The sequence below is a fragment of the Pogonomyrmex barbatus genome, unplaced genomic scaffold (genome assembly GCF_055798465.1).
Source record: "Pogonomyrmex barbatus isolate J1 unplaced genomic scaffold, ASM5579846v1 scaffold6, whole genome shotgun sequence".
In the NCBI taxonomy this organism is placed as follows: Eukaryota; Metazoa; Arthropoda; class Insecta; order Hymenoptera; family Formicidae; genus Pogonomyrmex; species Pogonomyrmex barbatus.
The window spans coordinates 3078419-3097824 of NW_028297160.1; the positions used below are offsets into that span (position 1 = coordinate 3078419).

The 19406-nt window shown below is 38.0% G+C and overlaps 2 protein-coding genes across 7 annotated transcripts; both read left to right on the forward strand.

The window, feature by feature from the left end:
- The first annotated feature begins 789 nt into the window (after nt 1-789).
- On the forward strand, nt 790-16186 carry tty (tweety). Of its 6 annotated transcripts, none has more exons than XM_011641634.3 (9): nt 790-1131; nt 10403-10613; nt 12537-12809; nt 13227-13561; nt 13772-14203; nt 14700-14801; nt 14992-15231; nt 15759-15952; nt 16045-16186. In XM_011641634.3, the coding sequence occupies exons 2-8, from the start codon at nt 10476-10478 to the stop codon at nt 15928-15930; spliced, it is 1692 nt and encodes a 563-aa protein (XP_011639936.1). In that variant the 5' UTR covers nt 790-1131; nt 10403-10475; the 3' UTR covers nt 15931-15952; nt 16045-16186. The 6 variants fall into 6 exon arrangements, with proteins under 6 accessions (XP_011639936.1, XP_011639938.1, XP_011639937.1 ...); XM_011641636.3 differs by having other exon boundaries at nt 14992-15084; XM_011641635.3 differs by having other exon boundaries at nt 14995-15231.
- Nucleotides 16187-16289: 103 nt separating this feature from the next.
- On the forward strand, nt 16290-19362 carry LOC148935098 (uncharacterized). Its single transcript, XM_089082620.1, has one exon. The coding sequence runs from the start codon at nt 16290-16292 to the stop codon at nt 16545-16547; it is 258 nt and encodes an 85-aa protein (XP_088938746.1). The 3' UTR covers nt 16548-19362.
- Nucleotides 19363-19406: the final 44 nt, after the last annotated feature.

Here is a 19406-nt window from a genome sequence, read left to right on the forward strand (position 1 = left end):
GATTTAAGTGATTGGATCAAAATTACTGTAAAAACGATCACATTCCAATTACTAATTTGATCAATGATTAATTTAAAAAAATTGCTTAAAAATAAAATTTTTGTATATTAAAAAAAGTTTGTAATTTTATCAAACGTTATTAAATATTGCTTCATAAGTTAATTGCGAATTTAAATGATTGAAGTTTAAAGTTACTTTAAAAACGATCAAATTTCAATTAATTGGATTAGTTATTAATTTACTTACTTAAAAGGCTCGTGTAAAGCAAAATTTTTGTATAATAAAAATTAATAATTCTATTCTCATTAATAAAACAGATCAAGTTAATTATCGATATAAGTGATTAGAATTTAGTCAAAATTATTTTCTAAAAATCAAATCTTAACTTAATAATTAATTTAATTACTTCAAATTAAACAAAAAATTAATAATTCTCTCGATGTTAATAGAATAATGGAGGTTGATAAATATTTGATAAGATAATCACGGAATAACTTAATCGAAGTTTAGTCTAAAGAAGACCGAACTTCCACCAACTTAACAATGCCTGTTAACATGGATAGAATTATTGATTTCTCGTTGTTTGTGGCACGTGGGAAGGAAGATTAGGGATGGCGAGTGCGTGACACATAGTTGAAAATCACTCGACGAGCAACTTCGTCGTTTGAATGAGTCGTTCGAATCGAGTTAGTCAGAGTTCGGCCCGAGCGTCCCATCCGCGCATTACGCGCATCCATTCGGCGTTTCCTCTGTGCGTTTCAATCGCACTCACAACGGTCGTCTCACTCTTGCCGTCTCGTGTCCGCGGCTTGGGACGCGGACGTTCATCCGTCTCGCTTCCGACGCGGCGCGAGCGCCGGAGCTGAAACGAACGCGAATCTCTCCACTCCGCGCGCGGCACGGCGCGACCCGGCCTGGCGGCGGCCGGTCCGTAAATCCTCCGTGGAATCGCGCGCAAGCAAAGACACGATTGGTCGGGACGCGCGGCACTCCACGCCCCACCCCGGCCTCGTCGCCTACGCTCGTCAGTCGGGCTCGGACCGTCGTCGAGTGTGTGTCGAGTGTATGTCGCCGATTGCGTTCACGTACGCGAGCGTACGGGGGTTTGTCACTGAGAGGAAAAAAATCGAGGTAAGAGATAAAACCGTCTCTCGCCGTCTCGCACGTCACGCACGCTTCGTGTGACGCCTCGTCGATCGCGCTGAATTATCCATGTCGGGATGGACGAACGGAAAGGGGGTGGAATCACCACCGTCGCGCTTCTGTCACGCGAACCCACCGCCGGTCGGGAGAGACATGCTCCTCTCTTTCTCTTTCTCTCCCTTTCCCTCTCCCTCTCCCTCTCGGACTCGCCCTAACCGATATACATATTGTGTATCACTCAACGCGCAGCGTGCTTCGAACGAAACGAAACGTGAATGTGCGTTTTCTCGCGGACGCCACAAAGAAGGCAGCGCCTCTCCGCTCTTTCGTGATAAGTAGGAACGAAAGAAAAGGAGAAAACGATACGGTACGGTAAAAAGAGAGAAAGAGTAAGAGAGAGGAAAGTGGAAGGAAATAGAGAGGAGCCTGATGGCGCTCACGTCTTCGTGTGTACTCTCGGGGATCGATACACGGTACACACTCGGGATGACGGTGTGTGGGTGCGAGAATACATTACACGAGCTTCCCCGTGAAACGCGTCGGCTGCGTGCATATGATGCATGTATATACGTATATATAAGAGCGAGCGAGCGAGAGAGAGAGAGAGAGTGAGAAAAAGAAAAGAGAAGGAAGGAGAAAGGAAGCATGAAAGAGACTGTCGGAGCGACGGAGTGCATGGGGCTGGATTTCGTCGCAGGCCTCCGTAACCAAAGAAATTCCACCAGATGTTGCGTAGCGTGGTCCGAGAAGCCCGTAAAAGCCGGGCGCTCGTGAAGTCACACGGAAAACGGGGAGGGGAGGGAAACGGAACTACGTAAACATATTTATGAGGAAAACGGAGAAACAGAGAGAGAGAGAGAGAGAGAGAGAGAGAGAGAGAGAGAGAGAGAGAGAGAGATTGAGAGGTTGAGATCGAGAATCAAAAGGCGCGGAGGAGAGGCGGATAGATAGAACGAATACCGAAACTGCCTTTTTCCGCCGCGCGAGAAGAGCTCCGCGTCTCGCCCGCGCGGATATACCGCACGCGGATGTGTTGTGTACCGGCAGTTTCTCCTGTGTGCCGCGTCGCCGAGTTATCGAACGGACCCATTTTCCTCGCGCATGCAACGCGAGGCGACGTCGTCGGAGGAACGTCGCGCGCTGCGCGACGACGACGACGGCGGCGGTGGCGGCGGCGGCGACGAGCGCGGAACGCGGCGATATGATCGAAGGCGGCGGACGAACGTTTACGCTAGCGGGTCACCGGCGATTACGCGATGGGTCGATGACTTTTTAGCGTGCGATAGCGTGCGCCGCACGAACCGGTGTGGGAAACCCATCGGGTCGAGGAACGAGCACGAGGTGTTTTCCTGTTTTGGGGATAAATTTTGAGGGGAGGAACCCTCCCCCGCGTGTCGAGACTCAGGCTGACCTCGATTTCAAATTTTCAATTATAATTTAATCGATAATTAATACGTAAGGTTTGCAGCACAATTTCCAGATACTTGCTATCTCTAATCTTCTTGCCACGTATCGAACAACGAAAAGTAAATAACCAGGCGTTACTTGATAAGTTAATTGGAGCTTGATCGAAGTATCTTCATTATTAATAAAACGTGCCACGTAGCACTGTCTGTTGTCGATTTTTTTCGAAAAATTTTCGTGAACTTCACACGGAGAGAATAATTTGGTTGGCTCTCTTTCCAACGAAAATTCTATTTCAAAATGAACAAATCAGATATTCCAATTGAAGTTATTAGGATTCACTTTATTAACAAGATTTCTGGTTAATTTAAACAGAAATCTGGAAATTTCAATCGGAATTTCTGATTCGTTCATTTTGAAACAAAATTTTGGCACAGTCATCCAAACTATCTTCTCCGTGCACTTTGGACAAAATGAATAAATGAATAAATAGCGAAATAAGATCAGAAATCAATTATTGAAATCAATTGCGCGGAAACTTTAAGTTTAACATCCGATAAAAATCTATTTCTTGTCTCTATTTCAGAAACAGCTTAAATCGAAACAAATAATGGAAAAATTCTCAAAGTATATTTTATCCTCACCGCTATTTCTCACGTTCAGAATGAAATTCGTAAAAATTGTACATTGTAAAATTGACATATGAGAAATCGAGTTCGATTGTAAAGAAATCAATCAGTCGGCAATCCAATCTTCTAACAAAGCAACGGCGTGTTTAGAGAAGAAAGAGTTCTCTTTGAAGAAGAGAAATCTCTTTTTACTTATCCTTCCGGCAGGGTTGAAAATTTTTCAGACAGACTTCGCTCCTTTATCGATGTCGATTTATGAAAGCTTCCGAAGGAGGCGCGGACGTACGGTACATTATAGATGAGATGCTTGTAAGGAACAATCCGATCTCTTAAGAAAATGCATGTGGGGTGGCATTAGGAGAGACAATTCCTTAAATATTGCACCGCGCAGCAGGAGTGCGCGACCCAGACTTGAGGGAAGGAAGAAAAATGAGATGGCGGAAGAATGCGGAAAGTATGTGCTACGTGAAACATACTTATCATTTATGTTCCTTTTGTTTCCTTTCCACGTTTATGGGTCTGTCCATTTTAGTCCACGCTTTTGCACACACATGCTACATTTCGCTGCTCTCCGTTTCCCCTCTGGCCTTTCCATAATGCCTGGAAGACACACGCCCCTCTTTTTTTTCCCTGAATATACTGAAGGTGCAAAAAAGTACGACCACAAAAGAGCACCGCGCGTTCTTTCGTATCATCAAAGCGCGATCGCGTCCTCCATTTCATATCTTATTTCTCACCTTTTTTTTTTTCCTCTAATCAGATCAACTTTATTTCTTATTTTATTTCTTATCTCTTTTTTTTTTTTTGCTTTCAATCAAATCAACTTATCAGATTTTCGATTTGAAAAAGAAGAGAAAGTGGAACTAAGACGGACGGAAACTTCTTACTGCATTTTAAATACATTAAACTTAAAAAGATTGAATTGTAAAAGTAGAAAAAGATCTACTAATCTACTTTTTCTACTTTCTGGAGAATCATCTTAGCTATATACAAATAAATTAGAAAACAAATTTGAAAAATCCTATGCAGGTTTTTTTGTTTTCAAATTTTTTAAGTAATTGGTAAAAGAAAATATATTGTGTCAAAGCAATATTCGAACTGCACTCGAACATATCGCTCTAAAATGAGTCTCGAGTCGAGTAATCGCCGTGATTCAACATTCTACAACATGTTAACATTACGATATAATTGTTTCGATGTCAAGCGATGTCTACAAGAGTTTACATGCAGTGAAGTTGCGAAGTACAGAAATTTCGCTCTTATCAGTCGCTCTTATCGCTTGTCTCGCGAATACATGATTAATTTTGAATTGCCGAGGTGAGAGAGTTTGTTTCAACGCGAAATTTGCGATTTTGCGATCGCGGGTTTTGGTCGCGACGAAGGAGGCGAGTTGGAGAACGTGCGCACTCGAGACGCGATCGTTTCGCACGGAGAGCTCGTCTTTTCTACGTGTTCTACGTAAATTTATGAATCCATCGTTTACTCCTGATCGCTCGCGAGGTCACCGTACGGCTCCAGTAGACATTATAGTCACGTTATAGTCGATCGATCGTAGCGGTTTGCATGTCGCGATGCCCGACCGGCAGCGAGATCGGTCGATGACTTTTTGCGTACCATGGCGCGAGCGATTTGCGATATTTGCGATATGCTCGAGTCGGCGGCAGGCGGCCGGATATCGTTTTAATGCTAAAAAAGATCAATCTGACTGCCTCCTCCATTGAGACACTCGAAGATTACGTTGCTTAAAGGCCACGTTGCTCGAAGGCCGAAACGACGAGAGTTTCGCTCGAGACAAGTCAAGGAATCGCATGACTATCTTGTAGTAAAAATAAGTGAAGTGCGAATTCATATGAATTCGTAAAACAACGTATCTCGTTAAAAATGTCTTTAGAATGTAAATAAATTAAAGATAATAAGGATAATATTTAAAGCTAAGGATAATACTTAAACATCCTTTTTTTTCTCTTCAGCCGTGAAAAGTTAAATGGTTCGCCGTTATCCATTTAAAAAACTTCAAACATTTATTTTCCGGAAGGTTCGTCTCTTTTGTGACAAAGTATAGTTTTTCTTTTTTTTTTTTTACTTTACTCGATATCACCGGGAGAGGCATAAGCTACATGCGCGTTACATGCACATTCTGCACTTTATGTATTTTAAACGAAATAGGCGTTGTACGCAGCGTGAGCAAGAGGGAAGAAAAAAGGTAAAGAAGAGCGCAAAAAATAAAACAACGGGAACTATAATAGAAAATTTAGTTCATTGTTTCGTGCTCGAAAGTTAGTTGAAAACCAAAACTTGGTAACTTGGATTTTTTTATGTAGGTTAAGATATACTTCCGTTTATCTAGACGCATAATTTATTCTTTTTTCTTTTATTTTCTTTTATTTTCATATATATATATATATATATATATATATATATATCGATGTCCCTGAATAATAATATCTTAGCTTTATACGATTTATGTATTAAAATATTGTGATTACGGTTTTTTTAAATAAATATTTTTTATCTTTTTATATTTATATAAAAGTAATATTTATATTCTAAATTTTATGTGATTTTGAAAATAATAATAAAATAGATTAATCAGAGAATTTTATTCTAAATTCTATAACACATATATACTCTTAATCAAGAAAACTGTTGCTTAATAACTTTGTTTAATGTAATTGTAATAACTTTGTTTTCATTCGTTGATTTTATCTCGTGTCTTCTAACTTTATTCTTTCTTAACTCATCGTTAAATTTAACTATCAGTTAGCAGTTTTGCGCGAGTAACAGAGTTATGATAACAGTTGATTACAGTTTTTAGTTGCGCTTACTTTTGAAACTAGGGTATCGACTTTCAGAATATAACATCTGTATAAATTCATACATTGCACGAAGCTGATGGTACTAATATTAAGTTCGAACTGCACTAGATCAAGTTAAAGTTAAATAAGTTTAGAATCATATAATCGATTGAATTTGAAATAAAATTCTGCTCTATTGTCTGCATTATAAATGTTTCATAAAATACTAAGGATATATTAGATATTCAATCAACGATAAAAATTTATCGAAATTTAAAACGAATACATTTTTTATATTATTTATATCGTTTGGAATATCAAATGAATACATTTGATCATATAAAAGTCAAAGTATAAATAAAATAACATAATTTATAACATTCTTATGAAAAGAAATATAACAAAAATAATTTATAGCAAAATTTTATTATAGATATCGAATAACTTAAACACATATATGAAATATATAAAAATAATTTAATATATATTAATTGTATCAAATTGATACTTCTCTCGCTTAGCAGCCGATTATGATATTCGTTTTTATACATATTTATTTTTAAAATTCAAGATTAATCGCACGGTATTGAAAATTATATATTGCAGAGAACATGATATTATCTCTAATATTTATAAACTGTTAAAGACAATTAAATAAAATGGAACCGATAAGTCGACTCAATAAACTGAGTCTCAAATACGTTTTGAAATGTTCAATCTTATGTATTTAAAATTAAGTTTGTTCATTAATTTATATTGCGCACTGAGATTCACATCTGACTTTTATCAGCCCCTTTTTTCTAATTATTTTGAGAATCCTAATTTTTGTTCAAATTGATAATTTTGAAACAAAATATATTTTCTAAATGTGCTATTATTATTAGTTTCTATGTCAGTGTTGCAATATTTTATTTTTTTTACAAGAATCAATGCAAATTTAAAAATTAAATTATTTTCAAATTGTTTGGAGAATTGTGTTCAGTTTTTACGCAGGTACTTGCAGACAAAAAAGAACGATCTACGTACGCGAACAATCAATTTGTTGCTTTTATCAACGTTTGATATATATATATATATATATATATATATATAAAATATTAATAATGATATGACACATACATCCTCAAAACAAAATAAATGCATTTCTCTTCCTGCGAGAGAAGCACATCGTTAAAAGAGACATGATTAAAATAATGATGATATAAGCCAGCGTCACAATGCAAGATCGTAATGCAAGTAGCCTTTATTTAAAGCCGCAGAATGATTCGCGATGACTTTATTTATCACTTATACAATGACGTGCGCGCATGGTGAGTCAATATATGAATGCGCGTGGTATTCGAGACAGGTTTCTTCCGGTAGCGATATAGTCGGTTTTATCGAACGAAAACAAATAAGCCGTTCAGTATGCAAATGCGAAACGAAAGATCTTTTTACTATAATATAATATAATATAATATAATATTGCGCGGTGAACTCTCGATTTTTGTGCGCAATCAATCGGGACAACTGCAAATGAGAGATAGCGATAATAACTCATTTGCAAATCGCGTTACTCGCCAAATATTCTATTTGCAAAAATTTGTTCGATACAGAGTATAAAATGCATTCGGCACGCATTTTGGCATTTAATTTATAATTTAATTTATTTAACTCACCGTGCTCGGTGAGGAGGAGGAGACTTTCGGGCGTGTCGTGCGCCCGAGAAGCGACTCGGGATCGTTTCTTTCCACTCTGAAATATCAAACACCGCGAAACATCGCGAAACAAGGAAGCGTTTATTGTGTTACGAGGACTGTTGTTGAAATCGGGAAGCACTTGCTATCGCGGATTTTCTGGCTTTGAATGTATCCGAGCGTATATTGGAAGCGTGTTACATGGAGAGTTGTCGGCGATGCACGCTTCAAGGATAGAATGGAATCGGGAAAGTGGGTTAATAAACCGTACGTTGCACTTTATCGATCCGCGATATATTTATTACGGAGATAGGTATTTGTTGCTCGCGTTGACGTCGGCAGGAGCTTAATATAGAGTGTGATGCATATAAAACGCGTTGCTAATCGGCCGAGACCGTTATATCATGTTTGAGTGGTACTGTAACATTCGCATGTGGCAAAATTAATTTTAATATCATTACAGAAATCCGATTGAGATTCCACACTCCTCGCGAACGTGAATGTTTTATTTATTCGTCCGACGAGAATAAACGCATGCGTTTGCAGTGTTGATTTATTAGCAATAGTGAATAACGATAAACGGTTGAATTACTGTCGTCACCTAAATTTACTAATTTATTCCACAAGATAAACAAAAAGTTTCTAATTTTGTTATTATTAGAGCTATGATAAATGACATAATTTTTTTGTTTATTTGTATAATATTTCTATATTTCTGAAAAATTGAAATATAAATCATATTTCTGTATAAATATTCTTTAATTTATTCTTTATATTTTTGTATAATAAGAATATTTAAGAAATAATTATTTTCAGAGCTTTCTATATCTCCGTTTTTTTTTTTTTTTTTTTTTTTTTTTTTTTTTTTTTTTTTTTTTTTTTTTTTTTTTTTTTTTACACTGTTCATTATCACCGCGATATAACGTCATGTTCTTACTTTGATATTAAGTTTTGAATTAAAAGAGAATACGGGCTTAATAAACATTGAAGTTTTTTAAAAGTTTTAACGACAATATAATGCCGGCGATTCGGGCCGACCCATTAAACCTATTTCAGTCGATTTGATAGCTAAAAAGCACCCCGGGAATCCTTTCGGCGTGCTTTAGCGATGTCAATGAAGCGAGAGAGATGGAGAGCCGGCTAGCACAGACTTCATTAATTAAGCGCGCGTTGATTTCACTACGGAAGAGTTGAATCACTACGGTAAAACGTTTTGCGACACTGAGTGACGTCGGTATATTTAGCCAAGATTGAATTGTGACTCACAGCGGAAGAGAGGAACGAAACTAGCGCAGTATGCTAATGAAATAATAATTGTGTTAAAACTCTCTAAAATGAGCTTTTTTTAGAGAATTTGACATTTAATTGCGAGTCATTCTCTCGCGAACGGGGCGGCTCGTGAGGAGCGACTCACGAAAGAAATTAAATTCCGATTCCATTCTCACTCGCGCGATTTTAATTCGATTTTTTAGTTTATCCGCGGAAAAGTATCGGCGATCCTCTGAAAATTGATATCCCCATTATTTGGTACAGCTCTAATCCAAATGCAATTCAAATGAATGCGATAGAACGATCGACATTTATATATGCACGACGGATGAAAACGAGTATTCATAGTGAAATGTGGAGCTTATTCCGTTTCGCCAGAATTGATTGCGATCGAGAGAGCCGTTGGTATATTTATTAAACGATGATATAACAGAACATTTTTGCACAGAACGGTTTCGCAGAAAGTTTACTTATCTAAGTTTATTGTATGACATTTACAAGATGTTCACTACCTGGAAAATCTAAAATTCTCAGAGAGTTAAAATTTTTTAAGCTTTAAAAAAATCAGAACTTTATTGAAAATTATTCACATACGATATTTTGTATTAGCTGTTGAATTTTATTTAATGAAGATGGATATTTATTTTAGTTTTATAAATTTCAATTGTATCGGTTAATATAATTTTTGTTTGTAGGTTTTGAAAGTTTGTAAAGTTTAAAAATTTTATGCAGTGTAAAATATTTATTTTTTAGAGTCCTTATTAGTTTCTTTCAAAATTTTTCAAATTTAATTTATTTGAAACTCGAATGATTCTTAATTTTATTTTATGATTTATAAACTTTTATAAATGGAAAATATTAAGGACTTTGCACAGTAAAAATATATATTTATTTATAAAATATATTTGATAAACTACTTTCATTTTACCTAGAATTTTTTAACAAATTGCCTTGAAAGTCTGAATTCTCGAGAAATTTTTTTTATGTTTGAATATACACTCTGATTTAAGTCTAGTATTTTATTTCGTTTCGTTTCCTTATTGGAAAGTGCACATGAAATAACTCGAGTCGTAACTGAAAATCTACGTTCGTATATAGCGGATAATCGAAACTTTACGTAATTAATAATATAATAATATAAAGTTTTAATAACTCGCGTTATATATTAAAGTCTCGAATGAATTCGGATAAAAGATGTAAAGCCGCGGGACGGAGGGGGGGGGGAGGAAAGAAGAGACTAGGAAAAGGGAGAGCGACATCGTGAGGGAATTATTATTCAATTATGCAAATGCGAAACTTGGAAATATCGCACTGGTCCAGATGCTCCTTCAATTAGCCGCCGCGAAATATCTGGATTCTACATTTGTAACGCTTGACGACGTAACATCGAATACCGTCCCCTCCCCTATCTTCCGCCCCCGCGCCTCGCCTTCGGTAAATTCCCGAGGTTCAATCTGACTAATTTGTTATTTTCTTTTCATTGCAGCGTTCGCGCATAGCATGTCTTGACGAGTAGGAGAGACGCTTCGACAGGATCCTCCAGTTAAGGGTTCTCCATAATGGCGGGAGGTCAACAGCTTCCGGAACAGTACACGGTACCACAGTACGCGAGGATCTTCCACAGTCTGCCGCATCTGAATGTCTCTTTACATTCGGTCAATAATACGTTCAATCCCCACTCCGAAATCTATTTGGAGGTAGGTTCGCCGCACGCGGTACCGACGTCCGTCAACGCCCGAGACTTCCTTGGCCCTCCATTAGCGGCGTCACCCCGCCGAGCATGTTTTCGGGCATCGGGCGACTCGCCCCCGCGGCGGGTGCAAATCGATCTCGTTTGATTTAAAAACAAAGTACGCGGCCGATTAATCGGCCGCGCGCGCGACCGGAGCCTTTAAGCCTCGCGCGGATCGATAAGCGAATTGGACAGAAAATCCAGATTTCATACGGCCCTCGGGGGGGGGGGGGGGGATGACGATTTCAAGATAAATATTTTATTCATACCCGACGTGTATACTGATGGCCGTCGAAACGCTCTCGGGAGGATATCAGCACGCCCGGCTTATTTCCAATCCGTACTGGACGACGTATTTTCCCAAGTATGTGTACGGCTGATATAAATATTTGAGATACAAAATCTCTTCCCGCGAGGTATCATCGAATTGTCCCTCCTCACGCCGAATTCTCACTTTTTGATTTTTCGAATGGGTTCTTTTTTTGCAATTTTTTTTTTTCTTTGGTCGCTTAAAGTTAAATATCACATGGGCATTAGCACGCGTTAATTGAGCACCCCTTTCGAGTGATGTCCGCTAAGTTCTGTTAATGCCTCGAGCTCGTACATCAGAATTCCCCAGCGGTTATCCCGCGGGATATTCACTTCCTCTTAGCAACCACGGGCATCGATGGCACTCTGGATTATCGGCTTCGGTTGGCAGTAGATTTGCGATATCGAGACGCAAGTGTTGGTCGAAGTCGTGGCGGGTCAATACGTATACTGACGAGAGGATAAGAACTCAGGAAGCGAACATCTGGAAGCGAAAGGATGACGGGAGCAAAAATTCGCATGCCGACTCGTCCTCTCACGCGGAGCGCAAAACCGAGAAGAGAGGAGAGAGGAGAAAATAAAGAAAGAAACGATTCACGTGTCCGCAGAAGGTAGCGAGGAACACGATGGAAAAAAAGAAGAGGACAAAAAAAAGAGAAGAAAGAAGAACGAGAAGCCGGCGAAGAAAAAAAAAGGGGGGGGGGCAGGTGGATATCGCGGGCGCGCAAGAATCCGAGCTCGTGTGTATAACTGGAAAGCACAATACCTGAGAAAGCTTAAACAATGCACAAAGGTTTTCGCATAATGCGCCGGGGGCAACTCGCGGGAGTTGGCTTCAACGTCCTCGGGAATCACGTCGGACCATGGGTACATCTCGTCTCCTTCCTCGCGCCTTTCGCGTACCTCCCCTTGCGTTCCTCTTCGTCTTCTCCCTTTTTCGCTCATCTTCCTCAGCCGTCGAAGTCTGGCGGACTCTTGGGATATAACCACCTACGGATAAGGAGGCGGGTGCAAAACTTCGTCCCGCCAGCATTTCGCTTTCGTCATGCATGCGGCTCGGCGGGGTGGATCGGCGGAGCTAAGACCGCCGAGAAATGAGATAAAAGCCTCGGGGGAGGCAGGAAGAGCGAAGTTACGAGACGGCCATAAGTGCGGCTCGTACACGAAGTAAATACGTAAATGCGCCTGGAATAGCGTTACAATGCGGTCCTTGACGACGATGACAATACTGCAGTTTCCAGAGTAGGAAGTGGAAGGAAGCGAAGGAAATTTTGGCACGATACCAATTTTTCGATGTTATTTATTTGCACAGCGTGCACTTCGAATCTTCGAAAGACAAGAGAGCTTCTTCCTCAATTGAATTTCATATTTATTTTCTGGAATTTGTTTTACTAAACAGAGAACAAGCGATTGATGTAAAACTTGAATAGAAAAAATTTAATATTAAATTTAATATTATAAAAATTTAATGGATTTTATATTTAAAAATTAGTAAATCTTTTTGGATCTTTAGTTAGACGTCTTTTATATGAGTGCATAAAATAAGGAGGAGTGCTATGATCGAATTTAATGTTTACAGAGCCTCGGAATATTAGGAAGTATTCCTGCAGCCTGGTTGATCTTAACACTGCTGGTACTGCTAGTTTATTTGGTAACAAGATGCTGTGACCGGAGGCCGCGCCCCAAGAAGTCGATAACCGCGCTGAAGTGTTCACTGGCCATTCTGGCATTGCTCTGCAGTGGAGCAGTCGCTGTTGGCCTTTATGGCAACGATGACGTGCACAATGGGTTGGTACAACTCGTAGCAGCTGCTAAAAATGTTGATGGGATCCTCATGGGCGTCAGAAATCAGGTATCTTTCGCTTACTTTTCACCATGCGTTAATATCATATTTATTGTAATGTTCATAATAAAAGAATTTTATTTATTATTTATAATATAATGAAAAATATTCCGACAATCATATGGATTTTGAAAATAAAGGTGTTGCATAGCAATATACGAGATAGATACTCTCATGTCTTTTTTTAAAAAAAGAAATTTTTTAATTTCAATATGCAGTATTTTTTTGAGTATATAGAGACCATTAGTATTCATACTTCACTTTTATAAAAAAAAAAATGCATTAATATTACATTATATACAGAAATAAATGAATACTTTTATTGATAAAAGTAAATTGATCCATACCTTGATGTAATACAGTTTAAGTAATTTCAATAGTAGCTATATCTATTTTATAAGTATTAACGCTTTACTTTTCTTGCAGACTGACACTATAGAAGCAACTCTAAAGAAAAAAGTGCAACCGCAATTAACTGCCCTCGGAGATGAATTCGATGCACCGGTTAGCAATAAAACTGTGTTAGGTTGGTTGCTAGCGGCACTTAACGGCATGAAGCAAAACACGAGCATCGCTGTAAATCGGAGTTTCGAGATACGAAAGCCCTTGAGCGGTATTAGTCTCGCTGGCGCCATCGGGATGGGCGAGAAGATCGAACAGTTGCGATGGCCTATCACCATGGCGGTCTTGAGCGCTCTACTTGTCCTCTGCGTAGTTCTGGTAGTCGGTGTTGCACGGCACTCCAGATGTGTCCTCATAACGTACGTTCCCTTGAAAGTAGATATAGAGATCTTTTAGAGGTGTTCCTCATTAGCATTTTGTATCTTTGTCTGCGTTATTTCCCGCACTTAAACAGAATCATGTAAAATCTTAACAAAGCTTGCGCGGAGGAAGCCGCTAAATCGCCGCAAATATATTTATAGTCATCGGATGAAATCATAATGAGTCATTCTGATAGAATATTCTTTCAGATTTTCTGTGTTCGGCTTGTTTGCGGTGATCGTCTCTTGGCTCATGGCGTCCTTATACTTGGCCACTTCTGTAGCTCTAGGTGATCTCTGTGTATCGCCCGACGGTTATTTAAGTAGAGCTGTACCGTCGACTTTAGCCTCCGAAGTACTCTCTTACTACACGCATTGCGAGAACACGCGCAGCAATCCGTTCACACAAAGATTGCGGGATGCGCAGCGCGCAGTGGGCAACATGAGGGTTAACTTGAACTCCGTCACACGATTAGCGTTAGAGCTGTTCAAAGACCAACAACTCCAGCCAAAGCTCAGCAGTTTGAGTACAGACGTTAATACTGTGGACAGACTCGTGTCTGGCTTAGCTACGTTACTCGATTGCAAACCACTGCACAAGCAATACGTTCACGCCGCGAAGAGTTTATGTCACTTGGGATTGTAAGCAATATTATTATTATTATTTAGCAATATTTAATTATAATTTAAAAGATTTAAATGATTTTTCTTTTTTATCTTAAAATCTTATCTTTTTCATCTTATCTTAAAATAATTTTAAAATATATAAAACTTATAATAATAATAATAAAAGGAAATGAGAGATAAATGCCAAATGAAAGCCATCATTAATGGTGCATAATATAATATTTTTTTGTGATATATTTTCTCCAACCTAACAAATTACGCGCCGATTATTTGTCAGTCTTGCAATATAATTATACGTTAAAACATAATGTTAATAAGCATTTTAAAAATCTAAATAATTTGTTATAAAAAAATCTGGCTGATATAATACATTATAAAAAAATATTATACAAATTACCTTGCACATCATTAACATATTGGTTTTTGATATTCACTTATTGTTTAAATTTCAAAAATCTACTATTGTACTTATTTTATTTATAATAACGTTTCTTTTTGTAATGTGTTCTAGATATGGATTGAGTTTTATGCTAATAGCCAGCTTAGCTGCAGGTCTCTTGTTCACTGTACTAGTTTGGGTGGATTCTCATACGTGGATATATATACGAAAACGGTAAGGAATATAATATTTATGAAAATTATTTAGGGAAAAGAAAAAAATTTAATCTTTTTTATATTTTTTTTTATATTTTATTAATTGTGATACCTAAATAGATACTATGAGATCGTGCTGGTCTTCTTTTCTGAAATCAAGAGTACCCGCTGAATTAAATAAAATATAACTGATGGTGCGTTTGTTCCAGAAGGGATTATCATCAGGTCGACGAGCAAGATCCTTACTTACCACCATCGGCGGCGTCACAGGCGATAGCAGCAAGGACCCTTCGAGGCCAAGGGTCGTACCCGCCTACAGCCCCTACGCTTAATTCGAATGCTCTTGGCACTCATAATACGATTAAGCAGCCTCTCTTGCTAACGCCGCCCCCACCGTCCTACGCTACTGCGACTGCTCGAGCACGTCAACTGCACGAGAGCATGTTAAAGTTTGTGCATGAGATTTTCAGTTTATTCTCTTTAATTTGTTTAGCTACCTAAACTAAAGGATCAATTATCGCGCTAAAATATTAGCGTCTCCTTTGGATGTGGCTTTATCATACATAGTTCTTTAGTCTCATCAAAAAGTTTTTATCGATATTTATATTAGTATATGCTTTTTGACGGATATACATGATAAAATGTAAATTGCATCACATAAATAATTGTGTCATTCTTCATTTTACATTCGATGTTCTAATTATTTGAATATCTGTTTTTGGAACACAATAATTTTCGAACAGATTGAATATTGTTCTTAGCAAATAACAGTTTTGATTGCTTTTACAATATTGTTACAAAAAATAGCGCGCTTTATAATTCTGTTTATTGTTAACGTTAATATAACATGTATAGACAGTTTTGCAGACATGATTAAACTTGGATTTATGTTTAGATAAGCTATGAAACGATATCGGTCATTGTGTAAAACAAAGATAATGCTGCAACTTTGTTCGTTCTTCCTCGCCATTTACAGAGGTGGGGGTGTTAACGGGAGCGGAGGAGGCGGGGATCACAAATCGTCTCAGCATAATCAGCAATCAACGGGTGGACGAGCTGAGCACCGTTCTGGACTCGGAGATCAACCTGGTCAGTACGCGACTCTGAGCAAACAGTGCAAGACGCTGGAATCTAGTGACTTTTACTGAGGGCACGCCCCCGCAGGGCCCGGTAAATGTTTTTAAAAATTTAATAAAAATTTTACACACGTAATACATAATAACGTTTGCCTTCATATTTACATATTACGTTCCATGCTACAGGTAGAGAACCACCTTGGACGCCCAGCGTGGCGTCCTTCACCGGTACCCTGTCTCACAATTCGCACGGGCCCGCGCATCTTGCTACTTTCCAGGATTCGCGAAAGACTCAAACGTTGGATCCGAAGAACTTGGCCAATCTGAAGAGGGGGCCGACTCCGGCGTGGAATCAAAATCGACCGCTTCCACTTCCGAATCCCGCAAGTCAGCAGCCTACGTGGGAATTCGAGTCACGCTCGCAGACTAACATGAATCAGTTTCGATCGTTGGTGCGGAACAAGGCGCCTAATATTCGCATTCAGGATCAAATGCAAGATCAGGTCAGAACTTTGGACAGGAATTTCTCGCGCAGTCAGTTTAACGGCGCTGCCCCACAAAACAACACGGTACCGAATATGTATGGTACATACAATCGAGCGCAGGGGAGGCAGGAGAAACCGACGGTGGCTACGCTAAGTCAGGTACAGGGTAGCGATCCAAATCTGTATGCTGTAACGGAACTCTAATCGTGACACCAATGGAATCGTGAGTATTCATAGAGCATAAAGCTTGTCGTTTTACAAAAAAAAAAAAAAGAAAAAAAGTCTTTCCGTCTTTCAAAGAACGATTCGGAGTTCCTATAAAAAAAGAAAAGAAAAGCGAGAGGAAAGAAAACGGCAAACTGATTTTGGGGACCTGCGATAAAAGTGAGAGAAACAAGGGGGGCGAAAAAAAGAGAGTTTTAGAAAACTTAGGAACTTGTGTGAGACATACTTTATATGTATATCCGAAATTTTGTACTTGTATATCATGTACAGTGATTGTGGTACGTCCTTCTATGTTATCCTCCCTCTTTGTTACCGCGTTCTTGATTAGACCGCGCGCGAAGTATCCAAGGACAGGCTGATATCCATACAGCGGCGTATGTATTTGTATTGCTAGTTGGCTGACTGGAAAGTTGCATGAACGAACATGCACAAAAAGAAAACCTTCACACAAAGCTTCGTATTGATATTGTTTACAGAGATACCGCTCGCTTGTTCATTCTAAATTAGCCGTTAATTTCGCGTGCGACGCTTAACCGAGGAGTCGGATATCGCGACTTCGGAAGGAGATACTAAAACAAGATGAGGGAGCTACTGAGAGCTATATGGTTTTTTATATACTTTTTACATTATAACTGAACGAATCTATGTTGAATTTTCCGTAAGAGATATTTAATACACTATATGTGTGTGAACGTATACATATGCATCTAGTTACCGCACGAATGTCTGGTAATTTTTACGAGACTCTTTGGCAGAATTCGATTGATCATAGGCCACGCTCGATACTGCCAATGCTCAGGCGAGTATACTTTTTAAGTACAAAGACGATGATAGCACAGGCATTATGAGTTTTCAGTTTTTACGTGCAAACGAAAAAGAACCGAAAAGGAAATGATTGTCCAACATATGATTGACGAACGAGGAATATTTGGAAACGTACTTCCAGGCGGTATTAGTTAAAAAATACGACATACTCTCTTTTTAAAGGCAGTGGGAAAAATGGATCTGTCACGAAAAACTGAATCTAATTGTATTACGTAAGGAATAAAATGAATTTTTTGCGGAGCGCAGTCTTCTCGAAATATTCTGTAATACTAGAGATATACCGGGTATCTGGCGATTATTCGGTACTCGCCTCAAATCGGATGATCGGATTCGAATATCAAAGAAATAGTTTTGTGCCTGAATAATAGCCGGTTGAAGGCTTGATACTATTACAAGTATCCAGCGAGTATCCGATTGGCGATTCCTCTTCAATTGCCACACGGATGCCTGTCTCGATAATACTCGGTACATCTCTTTCTATAATTGATACTATTTAAAAAAATTGTAAGGATCGATAGATTTTCAGCAAATGACTTTGTACTAGCATCCGCATATAATTCACTAAGTCTGTATATAAAGCAGTAACACTTAAGATTATCGAGTAAACGTGAAAAGTGTGATAAAACTGAATCTAGATGTTATTACAGATTTTGCGTGAAGCATTTTTTTGTCATTTTGGTTGACGATCTGATGGCTGTTGATGCAGAAAGAAAAATCGTGCCATTCCAGGAATATATGCATTTAACGCAAACTACTTTTCGAGGACTTTCCTTTAGGGCTTGTGTTTAGTCAAGTAAAAATCGATTATATAATTGCAATACCGAGCATTTTAAAAGGAGCGTGAATAGCAAAAGAACTTAATCCAATGTAAATAATTGTAATATTTATTACAGAGCGATAGCTCGTAGACTAGTAGCAACTATAGTTTAGTTAAATGCTAATTTAAGTTCTGATGATAAATATATGGATATGTACGCGCAGTATATTGATCGCGTGCGCGTAATATGAGATGAACGAATACCGTTTTGTTCATTTTGGTGACGAAGAAGTATCCTAGTCAGTATATAAAATTATGTACATTCAATAACAAGATCTCTTGCCAAATTTTTAACATGGCTCAATTTGAAAAAAAAAATGGATAAGACACGTAAAGAGAAATTTTTTTTCTCAAAAGTATTTGTATCACTATTACTACGTACAGAAATTGTATTAGTGCGTCATTGCCCCCGATACATGTTCTAGATCTTAAGAGAAAAATTGCTTATTAAAAAAATATACAAGCATGATCTATCTTCAGTGTTTTAAAGAAACGTAAGCATATATATATTTTTTTAAAAATTTTATATATTATATATATATGTTGCGTTCGTAGCTAATCGTTATATATCACGTTTATTTTATAAATATACTTGCTTTCTATTTTGTTTTTCGTTCTTTAATTCTTACAATAAATAAACTAATCTGCAGCTCAATTTAAAAAGAATTAATGTTTTCGTTTTCCTTTATTTCATATATTTTTTTTTATTTCTTCCTTTTTAACAGCTTACAAAACACCGGAGATGGATATATAACTGTAACTTTGGTTACTTGAGATTTTATAGCAAAGCGCGCAGAAACGGGATCAATATAGCACTTTTCAGATTGTGAAAACCTGCAAATAAACGTCGTTTGTCAGTCGATGAAAATTATTACTCGAATATTTCTCTGCGAGAAGATATAAGATATTCAATCCACGTTCAATGATTTGGGCGAAATTGGCGATGAGTAAGACTTACAGGCGACCATAAAACCCGTTTAACATGTATTTTAAAATAATCTAGAACACAGAAAACGTTGTTAAACTCTTAATATTTGCGAATTTGTAATTTAGACGATTGTTAACGAAACATTTTATTATAATCGTTTGTCAATTTTTATAGTAGAAATGAGATTCTGAAATACACATTGCACACCAGTTTTTCTAACTAAAGCGGCATTTAAGTTTTTCATCATTTTTATACGGTAAACGTAATG

Excerpts from the sequence above, each read along its gene's own strand:
- tty (XM_011641634.3), top strand. The coding sequence starts at position 10,476 with ATGGCGGGAGGTCAACAGCTTCCGGAACAGTACACGGTACCACAGTAC. Across the intron at positions 10,614-12,536 it reads ACTCCGAAATCTATTTGGAG|AGCCTCGGAATATTAGGAAG; the intron begins GTAGGTTCGCCG and ends TAATGTTTACAG. Across the intron at positions 13,562-13,771 it reads TCCAGATGTGTCCTCATAAC|ATTTTCTGTGTTCGGCTTGT; the intron begins GTACGTTCCCTT and ends ATATTCTTTCAG.
- LOC148935098 (XM_089082620.1), top strand. The coding sequence starts at position 16,290 with ATGAATCAGTTTCGATCGTTGGTGCGGAACAAGGCGCCTAATATTCGC.